This window comes from Schistocerca gregaria, chromosome 2 (assembly GCF_023897955.1).
Source record: "Schistocerca gregaria isolate iqSchGreg1 chromosome 2, iqSchGreg1.2, whole genome shotgun sequence".
NCBI classification, from domain to species: Eukaryota; Metazoa; Arthropoda; class Insecta; order Orthoptera; family Acrididae; genus Schistocerca; species Schistocerca gregaria.
The window spans coordinates 584,627,154-584,641,164 of NC_064921.1; the positions used below are offsets into that span (position 1 = coordinate 584,627,154).

General features: G+C 42.0%; 1 protein-coding gene across 1 annotated transcript in view; it reads right to left on the minus strand.

Moving 5' to 3' along the window:
• Positions 1–11,532: 11,532 nt before the first annotated feature.
• LOC126336239 (cardioacceleratory peptide receptor-like) overlaps positions 11,533–14,011 on the minus strand; it is a 956,109-nt gene continuing 953,630 nt past the window's right edge. The window contains exon 9 of the mRNA XM_049999729.1: positions 11,533–13,422. Coding sequence (XP_049855686.1) covers positions 13,212–13,422 — 211 coding nt within the window. The 3' untranslated portion in view covers positions 11,533–13,211. The remainder of the gene's footprint in view (positions 13,423–14,011) is intronic.

The following is a 14,011-nucleotide window of genomic DNA, read 5'->3' on the forward strand; positions in this document are numbered from 1 at the left end:
CGACCAAAGGTGAAAGACATCGACAAAATACCGCAGACGAAAGACAGCCGACAAAGTTAGTTATGTGTGTGAAATCTTATGGGACTTAACGGCTAAGGTCATCAGTCCCTAAGCTTACACTCTACTTAACCTAAATTATCCTAAGGACAAACACACACACACCCATGTCCGACGGAGGACTTGAACCTCCGCCGGGACCAGCCGCACAATCTATGAATGCAGCGCCTTAGACCGCTCAGCCGACAAAAATCACCGACGAAGGTCCACATGTCCCCTACCGCTCGTCCTTGAAGACTTTATCTACGTCACACACTACTGAAGCCCAGTTAGACACTTAATTAATGGTCACCATTCAAGTTCAAAACTAATTCGATACATGATATTAGTAACCAGAAAAAAAATTATTTAGGTCGTTTTGTGACCTCTTAGTAAAACAGCAGTATATTATTTACTAAGTCTTTAATGAAATTGAGAATGCATGCCTATATCTAGTTTTTGACGTGACGAAACTTATGCAAAACTACGAATATATATACACTCCTGGAAATGGAAAAAAGAACACATTGACAACGATGTGTCAGACCCACCATACTTGCTCCGGACACTGCGAAAGGGTGTACAAACAATGATCACACGCACGGCACAGACACACCAGGAACCGCGGTGTTGGCCGTCGAATGGCGCTAGCTGCGCAGCATTTGTGCACCGCCGCCGTCAGTGTCAGCCAGTTTTAACACTGGTAGCATGCCGCGACAGTGTGGACGTGAACCGTATGTGCAGTTGACGGACTTTGAGCGAGGGCGTATAGTGGGCATGCGGGAGGCCGGGTGGACGTACCGTCGAATTGCTCAACACGTGGGGCGTGAGGTCTCCACAATACATCGATGTTGTCGCCAGTGGTCGGCGGAAGGTGCACGTGCCCGTCGACCTGGGACCTGACCACAGCGACGCACGGGTGCACGCCAAGACCGTAGGATCCTACGCAGTGCCGTAGGGGACCGCACCGCCACTTCCCAACAAATTAGGGACACTGTTCCTCCTGGGATATCGGCGAGGACCATTCGCAACCGTCTCCATGAAGCTGGGCTACGATCCCGCACACCATTAGGCCGTCTTCCGCTCACGCCCCAACATCGTGCAGCCCGCCTCCAGTGGTGTCGCGACAGGCGTGAATGGAGGGACGAATGGAGACGTGTCGTCTTCAGCGATGAGAGTCGCTTCTGCCTTGGTGCCAATGATGGTCGTATGCGTGTTTGGCGCCGTGCAGGTGAGCGCCACAATCAGGACTGCATATGACCGAGGCACACAGGGCCAACACCCGGCATCATGGTGCGGGGAGCGATCTCCTACACTGGCCGTACACCTCTGGAGATCGTCGAGGGGACACTGAATAGTGCACGGTACATCCAAACCGTCATCGAACCCATCGTTCTACCATTCCTAGACTGGCAAGGGAACTTGCTGTTCCAACAGCACAATGCACGTCCGCATGTATCCCGTGCCACCCAACGTGCTCTAGAAGGTGTAAGTCAACTACCCTGGCCAGCAAGATCTCCAGATCTGTCCCCCATTGAGCATGTTTGGGACTGGATGAAGTGTCGTCTCACGCGGTCTGCACGTCCAGCACGAACGCTGGTCCAACTGAGGCGCCAGGTGGAAATGGCATGGCAAGCCGTTCCACAGGCCTACAGCCAGCATCTCTACGATCGTCTCCACGGGAGAATAGCAGCCTGCATTGCTGCGAAAGGTGGATATACACTGTACTAGTGCCGACATTGTGCATGCTCTGTTGCCTGTGTCTATGTGCCTGTGGTTCTGTCAGTGTGATCATGTGATGTATCTGACTCCAGGAATGTGTCAATAAAGTTTCCCCTTCCTGGGACAATGAATTCACGGTGTTCTTATTTCAATTTCCAGGAGTGTAGAACAAGACGTTTGGGTTACTTATCCACAAGGAATATTAGATACGTATTTGGAAAAATCATGCTACCTTCATCATCCGTGTAGCTGTGAAGGGGTATTAGTACTCGAACTTTTGAACACAAAAAAATTAATAAAATGAGTTGCAATATTTTATACACGTGTCTGATTTGAAAATAGGTTGTTGCAGTGATTACTGACGTCGTCAGTTTTCGTATGACGCATCGTATAATCAGACTGTTCCAGTGGTTTAGTTTTCATTAATTTTATAATGTATTTGAAAACAATAGTAACTTTAACAGTATTGATTTCAGACTCATGCTTTAAGTTTGTAATGAGCTCATCACGACGATTTTTCTGGCGTACTTGGTTTCTTGTATCATGTTTGGGGGTATGTTACATAATTTCATTGGAAATATACATGGTTTAGCCAAAATAATGTTAACACCTGTGCTCACTTGGGAATGGTTTGTTAATAAGGGGTTCCCCATTTGCCTGTAATACAGCTGCAATTCTTCTTGGAATACTGGCATATAATGACTGTATAGTCCCCAGTGGAATGTTATGCCACTCTTCGATCAGAAGCTCTTTTAACTCCTGTAGTGACTAAGGAGGCGCAAATCTGTTCCGGAGTCTGCGCTCCAATACTGCCCACAAGCGTTCGATAATATTCAAGTCCGGAGACTGTGTAGGTCAGGGAAGACGCTGCAGTTCAGCCACGATTTTACTGTCTTTGCTGGTGAATGGGTGCATTGACGTCCTGAAATATGACATCATTGTTAGGGAACAACATTTGAATCTTGGAGTGCACCTAATCACGTAAAATAATCACATAATCGTTGGCTCGGCCTTTGAGAGTAATGATGGGACCAGCACAATAACATAATAAGGCTGCCTACACCACCACGCTTCTACCACAATGCTCAAACGTTGGAATCAAGCAATCAGAATTGTGGGCTTCTTTTGGCTTTCTCCAGACGTAAACCCAGCCACATGTTTTCGATGATGAGCCGTCCAGGATTTTTGCTCCTAACATCATGTTTCACGCTTCTTTGAGTTGGTCGTAGTCATTTTTGGTTTCGATGTAGCAGTTTGTCGATAAATATAGACTTTATGGAGCTCTCGGTGGACAGTATTGACAGATAGGGGGTCTCCAAGATGGCTATTGAGCTCAGCAGGTACTTTAGCCGCCGTAGTTTTGTGTTGTTTTGACACAATACATGTTAGCGTACGACGATCTCTGTCATTTAGTTTTGATGTGCGCCAAGTTTATATGACGTTTTGTGTAGGCTGTCATGAATGGTGAAACAGTTGCTCTTGAAACATCCAATAAGTTGGCTGTCTTGGTTACTGATGCTCCAGCTAATTGGGCCCCCTCAATCTGACCTCTATGGAAATCAGATAGGTCTTTCATTGCACTGCGGCCTAGGCCTCCGAATGCAAATACGACATTCACACTACTCGTAAACAACCTGCACTGATGCCTAGTTCGTACTGAACACGCACCGTCCAGTCAGACACGTACCTTACTTCATTGTTGACCGCCAAACACGACAATCTCAGTACTACCACTGTTCACTTTATTTTGCCTATCTCCTGTATAATATTCATCTGCCAATTCGACCATACCCTCAATAAATATCGCTCGCTATAGCCTCAGGAAGAAGCACATCCGGCCAATTAATTAACAACTGTATCAGTATTCCTCGGTCGGTCAGCCACCAACATCTCGTAACGAAATGAAATGTGCGTATGGCATTGTTGGTCGGTAGTGCAATCATGGAAAGGTCAAGGGTTTGGAATGTCTATTTATTTCACGTCGCTTCGTGAACATTTGAAGTCTTTGATGTCTTTCACAGCCAGCGTCAACTTGTGCACGTTACAGGTGGACAATTCCGATGGTAGCCAGGAGTGTCTGCACGAGTTCATGATCTTTTGAGAAGAAGAGCACAATGATTTTTTTTAAATGAACGGTAACTCTTGTAGTGCTGCCAAGCAAATGATTATCATTTTCTGGACATATGTTATTTCCGGTTTTGTCAAGCAAAATCTCCTGTAAGGGTATCAAACTCGTTTATTTGAAATTATCTTGTATGTGTTTCAGAAGGATCTACATTCCATGCAGTGGAGGATAAAGGGCTGGCGCAATGTACTAATGACACCCGCAAACGAAGTACCCGATATTGCTCCATGTACTTAAAAGTTAATTGAAAGTCAATGTTCTGTGATTCCGACATGTCCTCTGTGATATTGTTTTGTGTATAGTTCTTTGCTTTCCACACAAGGCGAAGTTATTTGGCTTATTTCTGTGTTCGGACGGTGAAATACTCACCTATTTTATTTGGAGGTATTAGCACTCTTTCTCGCACTTACGGACAGAGTGTCACTTGTATATGATAATGATTTCTGATTTTTTTGGTTATACACTCTGGTATAATGTATCCACGATCGTGTTGTTTGCTATGTGCCTCCCTGTCTTATTTCAGGTCCGAAGATGGTTGTTACGGACCCAGATGTATTGATAGTTAATTTTTTATGGCCAGAAACTGTAAATAAAACGATTATATTAAATGGATGTGCAGGTGACTCTCTAGGCAGACGGATTGTAACCCTAATGCTTACCTTACGACGTATCACTACTCTCGAGAGGCCGGTTGGAGTGACTGATATTACGGGAAGCTGTTGTAATTCCAGTATTGCCAATCAAGAGCATCAATCTCTGGTCTAACATTCTGTACGCCACTTCCAGAAGGACGCAAGAATCGTTAAGTGGCTCCCACATTTCAGACCTATTATCTGGCTTACTTTGTACCAGCATCACTGTATCATACGTCATAATGTTGCCATGCCATTTCTTAGTGCACATATTAACCCTTTACTTACGGAGATGGCTGTATACTTATTATTAAAGCACTACTGATGGCGCTGGTCAGCCTTCGCGTCCCTGAATGTTATTAAATGACAAAAAATGAACTTCATCAGATGTTCATGATCAAGTATCAGTCAAGCAGGTATTTAACTGTCACGAACACATCGGGCGTTATCCCTTTGAGAATCGAATGCGGAGGAACTGAAGCCAATTAGTCCGCAGCAGATACGAACAATAATTTATGTGCAATATCATTGTTAATATTTCCTTTATGACACTAGATGTTAGTGTTTGCGTTAGTTTCGCTTTTGGCAGACCATTCTATGTCTAGTCGGTTTTAAAATGCGCCATCGTAATTGGGGTGCAGGGAGCAAGCAGTCAGGCAGGTTATATCAGGAACTGCAGCCTCGGAAACCCTTCTAGTCTGAATAATTAGTAATTTGAACACAACTCCACTCAGTTGTAATGAAAATAACTTTCTTCTAGGCTACATACTTATTGGCTCATGTCACTAACAGTAAGTAAAATGAGAAAGCATATAAAACGTGAAATCACACTGTGCGTATTTCTTAACCATAAAGTCAAATAATGCCGTTTTCATTGTGACTGAGTCGATTTTTGTTTGATGAAGTTAACTTTCTGGGCCTGGACTCTGTTTACCACTACTACCGGGAGTAATAGAAAGAGATAACTAAGCTTTCAGGAAACATTACTCATATGTGGAGGTATAAAATATATTATACAGACATGAGTCTGCAAACACTTTATTTCCATGTTAGATCTCATTTCTTAACTTCTCTTCATAATCACATTAATTGTGGGAAACACTCAGGAAAGGAACGTCGTAACATTACAAGAGACGTTTTTATAACCGAAATGTTCAGAACACTATCTTGCTTACGTTTGGTTGGAATCTAGGCGCAGTTGTAATTCGTAGGTTTACCATCAGTGTTTCTGGTTCCAGTGGAACGACTGTAATTTTTACATGTGACTCACTTCGTTGCTTGTGGTGAGTGATTCTAACCTCATTGTTTTACTAGCATCAAGCGTGCAACGGCAACTGTTTAGTGTTCATCACATGTAGTGTTACATGATCGATTTCTCTGAATGTCCCGTAACTTATGTAAAACCCATAAGAATGAGCCAAATCTAATCAGAATAGATTAATGCCCACTGGGTAATGAAATGTGAACCAATATCAGTGACCGCAATATTTAATTACTAAGTCACGGTTTCATATATTAAATTGCACTCACAGCTAACTGACAAGCCAGTCTGAAAGCAGTTTGAACTCCACAGAGACTGAGGGAAGTGCAGTAGAGCCATAAACTTTACGGAGTCAGTCATCCACTCTCATTCGCAGAATAGCCTCTCACTCCGGTGCGAATTTACACAACAAGCAGTTACATTCACCAAAAAACAGGGGCGTTTAACATAACATCTTAGAAAGTAGAATGGAAGTTGAAAGTTAAGGTTCCCTTTGAAGATTGTGGAATACCGACATCTCGCGCTGGTGCCGAAAAACCAAGCTTTTCAACAGATGTAATAACAGCTACCATTGGTTCATGTAAATAATTTAGAAGTGGGAGTAAGGAGTGCAACTGCACTTACAGAGGCCCTTCCGTATTGTCTGACACACGAGAACAGATAGAGAGAGGCAGAGAGTCAGACACATTTTGAAGTTCTAAGGCTAACAGGTTTTTTCACTGGTGAAACACTTGAAATGCGAGTAAGGAACGGATACCAGCATCGTGTAAGACAGCTTCTTTCTGGTCTGTAGTCACAAGGATTATTATTCAGACAATCAAAATTACACGACACCAGAAACTCAAGACAAAGTTTTCCTAGTCGTAAGTGCTCTGCAGAAAGTTACTTCTGGGGGAAATTTCTTCTGGCATGCTTTGCCGTGGGCAGACTATTCTAGACAACTTCTCCAGGCTCATTTGGGACTAGAGGCTTTCATCCAGCTTAGATGTACTTAAACACATACAGAAAAGTGTTGTTGGTACAGAATCAATTATGATCTTGTAGCCATGTCTGCCACTAGCAGATTATGCGTATGGTGAGAGCCAACCGCAACAACGAAGCGAATTATAAAGAAAGACAAGCCATTTGTTACGACATTCAGTAATTTCAATGGTCATTCTGAAAATTTGTTTGCAGTTAGAGGTCTATCAAGCTATGAACTCTCAACTGACGCGCAAGCACATCCTTCTGTAGTATTTTCAGTCTTTACCCACTAACCTTTAGCAATCAATGCGAATGTGAATGTTTTGTTCAGACATGTATTTACTTTAATAACATTAGGGGTACCTTGTCCAGGTTGCTAGGCATTAGTATATTACTTTCAATGACTGTTCAACCAGCTGTTTTTAATTCAAATATTCTACAGGTATGTACGGTTGCTGTACCAGACGGCCTGATGGAATGGAATAAATAGCATTGTAAGCCGATTGTTTACTGCGAATTTAATTGCATACAAGTGTAAGTAAACTGAGTTCATTGAGATCCTTGTCTTATTTTGTAGTCAGATGAGTTTCTTTATCACTGTTCTGACAAGTGGTCATTTACTTATGTCAACACACACAGCCAATTTAAGGTATTTAGTTAAAGATTCCAGTCAAGTTACTCCTCTCACAAGGCACACGGTAACCATAACCTTACAGTAGCAGCAGGCTTAAATGCCTCACGCTCCCTAATACGACGATCAGTTCCTTCAAACACCCTGCTGTCGGAGCAGCGTCGTTCTGGAAATCTCTTCTGTTACAAAAGCTCAGCTCGACAGCCACTACCATCACCTAATTTGTACAGCAAATGGGCATCTGTCAACCCCACATTTGAGAGCTCTTCCGTTACACTGTATCGGAAACCAAGTCCATGATGAACATGTAACAGCTGATACTACGTGCCTGATGCTGGTAGAGCAATGAGGCTAGTCGCATATCAGCATAAGCAATGGAGCGAGTCAAATGTCCCGATTACCTTCGTTCGAACGGAGCAACAAACACTGATGGTGAACCCAAGAATTACAACTTTCTGCACATTCTAACCAAACGTAAGCAAGGGGATATTTTGAAAGTTTCATGTAATGTTGGTGCTTTCTGTTTCTCTTGATTAATGTGATTATGAAGAGAACCAGAAAATGAACTCTAACATGTGTTTCTGGTCCCATGACCACACAACGCATTTCATTCCTCTTTGTGTGAGGTATGTTTCCTGTAAGTTTGGCCACGACCTATTCGTTACATCCTATACACGGAAGGAAGAAAATTAGAATTTACAATTTCTCTTTCTTCTTTGATAGATGTACCTTCCTTTCAACGAAAGTCAGTATAATTGGAAGGCGAGAAAAATGCCAATAACTAAAGTTCAACTGCGCATCATTCGACAAGGGAATGCTAACTTTAAACCTAATTAGGAAAATCACATTCTTCAATGATATCAAATTTTTAAAGAACTAGTGTTGTATGCAAACGGAGATACTGCGTTTTGTATATCCTCTATACTTCTTCTGGCGTGAGTAGATGCAGGGACTATTTAGTTTAGTAAATATAACCAAAAGTTGCAAAGTTGCAGTAAATAATGCAACAGCCTTTCCTGAAGCTCGAGGTAAATAAAAATGTTTCGGTTTGTTGATTATGTTAAGCTCATGCCATTTACTCATACTATTGGCTGTTTTACACGGTTTGTTTCAAATATGCATGAATGGCAGCACACATGCTCATGCGTTTTAACAATGTTTCTCAGTTGTAGATGCATCTCCTCGTTACCGTTTTATTTAGTTAACGAGGGGAGATGCGAGATGCTGTTGTAATGCCAGAAACGCCAGTTTAACACCTGTTGCTCACGCAACAGGTGTGACACGTCGCTCGACACCCCAGCAAGTAGATGAATACAGAGAAGACATTCATTTTGCCGCCTTTCTACCTTACTTGCTGGAAGTGTACTGCGAAGCACATCGTAATTTATTTTCGATGGTTCACTGTACGCCTTAGGAAGCACAGCAGACGCACAATGAAATCTGAATAATAATGGATTTTACGGCGATTTTTGGCACACAAAATGACTCTAATCGTTCTAGCGATGGCTGAATGCAAGCCCTGAGCTGTCGACAGTAGTCACTTACACAACTTCTCGCCAAGAAAATTTTCTAGTTCCTTGGGCAATGAAATGAATTAAACGCGCTGAAATGAAATAAGCCAAACGATGAGGATGAAACTTGTTAAGTAGGAACGACTTTGAATGTATCAGTGGAAGCTCTAAAATGTAATGAATAATGTGGTGACATTGAAAATGTGACCTCTGGTAGCAATGTTCGGAAATCGCGAGTGTTAATTTCCAGTCATTACTACTTATTCATTCTTATTTGTCGATAATGTAGTGATTCCTGACTACAGGCGGGGAACCTTTAAATCCCTGTGCCCATTAAACCAATCTGCACCGTTTCCAGTTGTGATGATGTAGGAGTTTTTAACTTTTGATATGTAGTCTGCTGTTGACAACGGCGCTTAGTGTATTGTACACGTAGAAAAGTAGTTCCCTCAACATGGCTCATAGGTGTTATCAGTTAACTCTTTTTTGAACGGGATCTGTGACCAATTGAACAGTACAACGTACAGCTCAAGCGCTTCAACAACCCCATCATGCTTCGCAGCTCGTAGAAGACAAAATTGTACTCTTTCCCTCGTGCTGTTCTTATGCTCGGCTGTAGGAAACTGCGTATGATTAATCACGTAGGTGCTCAATTTCTCATTCCTCCCTGAAAACCAGATGTTAATTTCTGACTCTCCCTGAAGCCCTATTCACTGTGTTACATATAACACTGTATTTGCCGGAACATCACCTGAAATCCACAGTTTTGCCAGTATAGCTTCTTCTCCCATTTAACAATACGACAGAACTCTGCCTGACTGTGACTTCTGGTAGATGAATCTCAGAGCAGCTAATAGCTCACCACAATTAACTGATTCTCAACAAAAACCTGGGAATCACCATAACGCACAGGAATCCATTCTCTCTTCTGGGCTGTAGTTCGAGAGTACGAACTTCTGCTAAATGCACGAGAGACAGAGACTAATTTGAACGGTATGTTTAAAGCACTGAATAAGGACGGCTGTGTGTAGCTGAACCACAACTCCGCCGACAAGCTTTCATATTTGGTACTATAGATCAAAACAAGGAAAAGAACAGTAAACATGGGATCTAAAGCATATACCATAAAAGATATGAGCAATTGTTTATCTTCGCTGCTATGAGACAAACCTCTTCTACTGAAAGTTCTTTGTTTTCCATGTTTTGAGAGGTGGTAACATGGACCAAAACAAGGAAATAACAGCCAGTAAACATGCGTCCTAAAGTGCAAACTATAACAGCTATGAGCACTTGTTCACATTCGCAATTGTGAGACCTGTTTCTTCTACTGAAAGCTCTTTCATCTTAGTTCCATGTCAGAAATATGTTCCATATAAGAGTAGCTGGTCAAATTTCTATTGACTGTATACGAACGTGTCAATCCATAGTGACTCTCTCATTTTTAATCTGTTGTATTATTTTATATAATTATTTTAAAAAATACCACTTTCTTAAATCCATGCCTGCCGTGAAAACTCCTTTTCACATTCTCATCTACCGGCTGTTAGTGCTAGTCTGTATTTCCGTCAGAATTTTCTGGAAATGAAGTTCATAATCTTTCACATTTATTAGAGATACATTAATGGTGATGTTCTCTTCTTTTGGAATTTTTTAATGCTAAATTTTCATCCCTCCCAAGCCATCAACCTACAGAGTTCCTCATAGTCCTTCTCGTATACTTTGTTTTATTTTCTTTCGTACTCTCTTTTTAAATGTACCTTCAATTGAGTGTTCCTGATCATTAGGTCATAGACAGTACACTTGATCTTCCATTTCTTTTTTAAATTCTGTTGACCTGATATTTGAGTTCCGTTTCTTATCCATCAGTTCAAGAAATATTTTCACTTTTGCACCTCACACAGCTTCTACAAAGCTACTGCTTTTGAATTTGCTCAGAAATTTATAGTGGAACATATATTAAATTTAGAACTGACATTTAATCAGTTCAACAGACATCATGCTGGTCCTTCCTGGAGTTTTCTGTTATGACTTCATTACTCACTGTGCTTTCTTTGTTAACAGCCCAGTTCGAAACGTTATGTTAATTTACCACCTTGGTCCCGCAGCAGTTTTATAAGTGAATGTAATTTAGTATGGTTATGATATCTAATCGATCATCTGTAAAAGTCCCACTGTCGTATGCAATTCTAGTGTGGAAGTTTACAACTGATACCAAAAACTGTTAAGTAATACTTGTTTGTTCTGTATCGAATTGATTCCTTCGAAAATTACATGAAGTCAGCTATAGTTTGTGCTATTTACCTACTCCTGTACGACAGATGACAAGATACCACGTCATTACCGCAAGTTTAGACATCCCGACCATTGAAATAGTTTCATTATGTTTTGACTATTTTGTTATGAAAATTGAAAATGAACTAGAGGTCTCACAATAACAGTGTAACATATTTGTTTGGTACCCTAGTTAAGGTATTTGAGAAAGTAATTATCGTGTTATTAGAAGAGAATAACGTCACAGGTAATGCACAACAAGTAATAGCAGATTGTGAAATCTAAGTGTGATATTCAACCACTGATTCCAGTAATACTGATAGATGGGTTATGTGTTTACTAATAATACTCTGAAATATTAAGTAATATTACTCCATCTAACTAGTGATGTATTATTTATTGTCTACTGAGGTTGTTAGATTCATAAATAATCCAAGAAATAAATTTCTTGTTTATATTTAATTTCCAACTACAATATATACAAGTAACAAAAATGCAACAGATAACATTACAAACACAATGACAATTACAAGTATCAGAGATCATGAAGAAATGTAACAAGCATCCTGGAATGTTGTAAATGCGCATTTAAATGTGCGTGGCCTAGTATGTATGTATGCTTAAGTTAAACAGAATTTGGTCTGACTGAAGGAAATGTAGCGTATGTACAAATCCACTAAACGACGCTGAATGGAGTATACCTCAAGATACTTTTGTGGCCCACTAGTTCTATGAAACTTTCTCGTGGTACTGAAAATGTTTCACGTGAGGTAAAAAAATAAATATTTTTCAGTGTCCAAATGAGGTTAAGGTTCGTGCATTTTGTGAATGGCGTAGTGAAAACTATGCTCGTTGACAAAGCACGCCGATCCGGCGGTCTGAAAAAGCTCAGGTACCAGTGTCTCTGGCTGTTGCGCCTTTACCCTGATTGCCGTGAGAGGAGAGTCTATGATAATCGACGTGGAGCGTCGCCTTCACTCACACAGAGTTCCTGCGAGCGAGTGAAGTTTTGTGAGTACAAAAATTTGACCAGACGCCCGTTTAATTCGTTTTACACTGACACTTAATGAAATGAAACGAATTGTCCACGTAGCATGTAATTCTGTTTTGATCAGTTCATCGATGCGAAGTAGCACATGATTAGCAATAAACGGAGAATTCCACATCATATGGTGAGTTTCGAAACCAGAAATACACTTGTCACTTTTGTTGAGTCACTTAATCTTTCAAATTTCCTTATAATCACCGTTTACAACAATGTTTCCACTTATTTATCAGCTACTCTTCATGCATTCGTTACGCATCTCAGCCACCGCAGCAGGCACGCCGACGCTAACGAAGAATGCAATCTGACGATTTGAGTTCCTACAAATATTTTGCTGTTTCTGTTGTTGTATCGCTTCTTTCTCCTAACTCAATTCATAAAAAGAATGAAACGTTGTTCCCAGTAACTTTCGCAATCAGCATCACCACTGCCGTTGCAAGAGATGTATCCTAGTTGCTAGCACAGCGAGGTTCATGAGACTAGATCCGTTGCCCACTAATAAGAAGCTTGTGAAGTCTTTTATTCCTAACACATTGGCCTTGAGTCTTCATACACCTTTGCTGGAATCTCAAGTTCTCAGCTACAGCGTTAGATCTATGGGTATGTCTTTATGGTCGTACATCTCTTACATCCAAGTTCTGTGCCCGATTGAAAACTGTTCGGGAAACTGAACAGTTTGGTCTCGTAACGTGAAGTTCTGTACTCGTGAACCGATTCGACAACTACTGTGACTTGGGGTAGTTGTAATCTGTGAATGTTGGAGAAGTACTTTTCATTGACGTTCTCCAGTAAATAGAATCACAGTGTGGAGAAGAGGATGATTCCACAGCTTTCCACATCCAAAATACACGTGACAATACGTCCGTCTCGCCCAAATGGATACTGGCTTCAGCCCAGCGTTCCCAGTGCTCCGCTGTTCCCTTCAGCTGGAGCCAAGAGTGCCTCGACAGCGAGGTGGCGACCAGAAGAAGCCGCTCGAATTGGTTTCTAGATGCTGGTGCAAAAGTGGTCCGCCTAGACGATGGAGACGACAGCTGGAGGAGGGAGACCTTCCCCGATGTAGCGGCGGTGCGTCTGGCGGCGCGTGGTCCAGTGAGGGGGAGGCTGCCGGCGGCTGGTGTGGGCGGCAACTGGAGCTGGAGGTTCTCCAGGGGAGGCGGCGGCGGCGGCGGCAGCCGCCTTGGGGCAGCACAGCGACCGCAACCATCGGAATGGCGGCACCTTCCTGTCAGGTAACAGCAGCCATCAGTGAATATTTCATGCAGCTATTACTAAATTGCAAGGATTTTAATTTAACAAATGTAAAATAGTTAAGCATAATCAAGAAACGAGAACATATGTTCTGAGCTGTACGTGCTATCCCAACTAATCTTTACAGCTTGGATCACGTATATTTCAGAAATGGGGATAGTCAGAAAAGTGTGGCTTGTGGCACAATGTTCTCACATACCTAAAGTTTTGTTTTGCAAATTCGTTATTGAAGAGAATGGCCACCCTCCAGGAGGATTTGATAGTGTGTGGAATTGTTGACAGAGATGAAATCTGACACCCAGCTCCAGCGTAACTTCCGGAGACTTTACAAAACAACTCCGTCACCACGTCCAACCAATCAGGCAATGTTACACGAGGTTTAAGGAATTCTCAGGTCTTGCGAAGAGGACGAGTTCTCGGCTTCTGAGTGTGAGCGATGTAGATACTGGAACAGTTTACATTTCCACAGGTCGAAGAACTGCAACCTGACATCAAGCTGCAGGAAGATGGTACCCTCCCGCACTGGGCCTGGGCTATTAGGAAGGCTCTGAATGAACATTTCC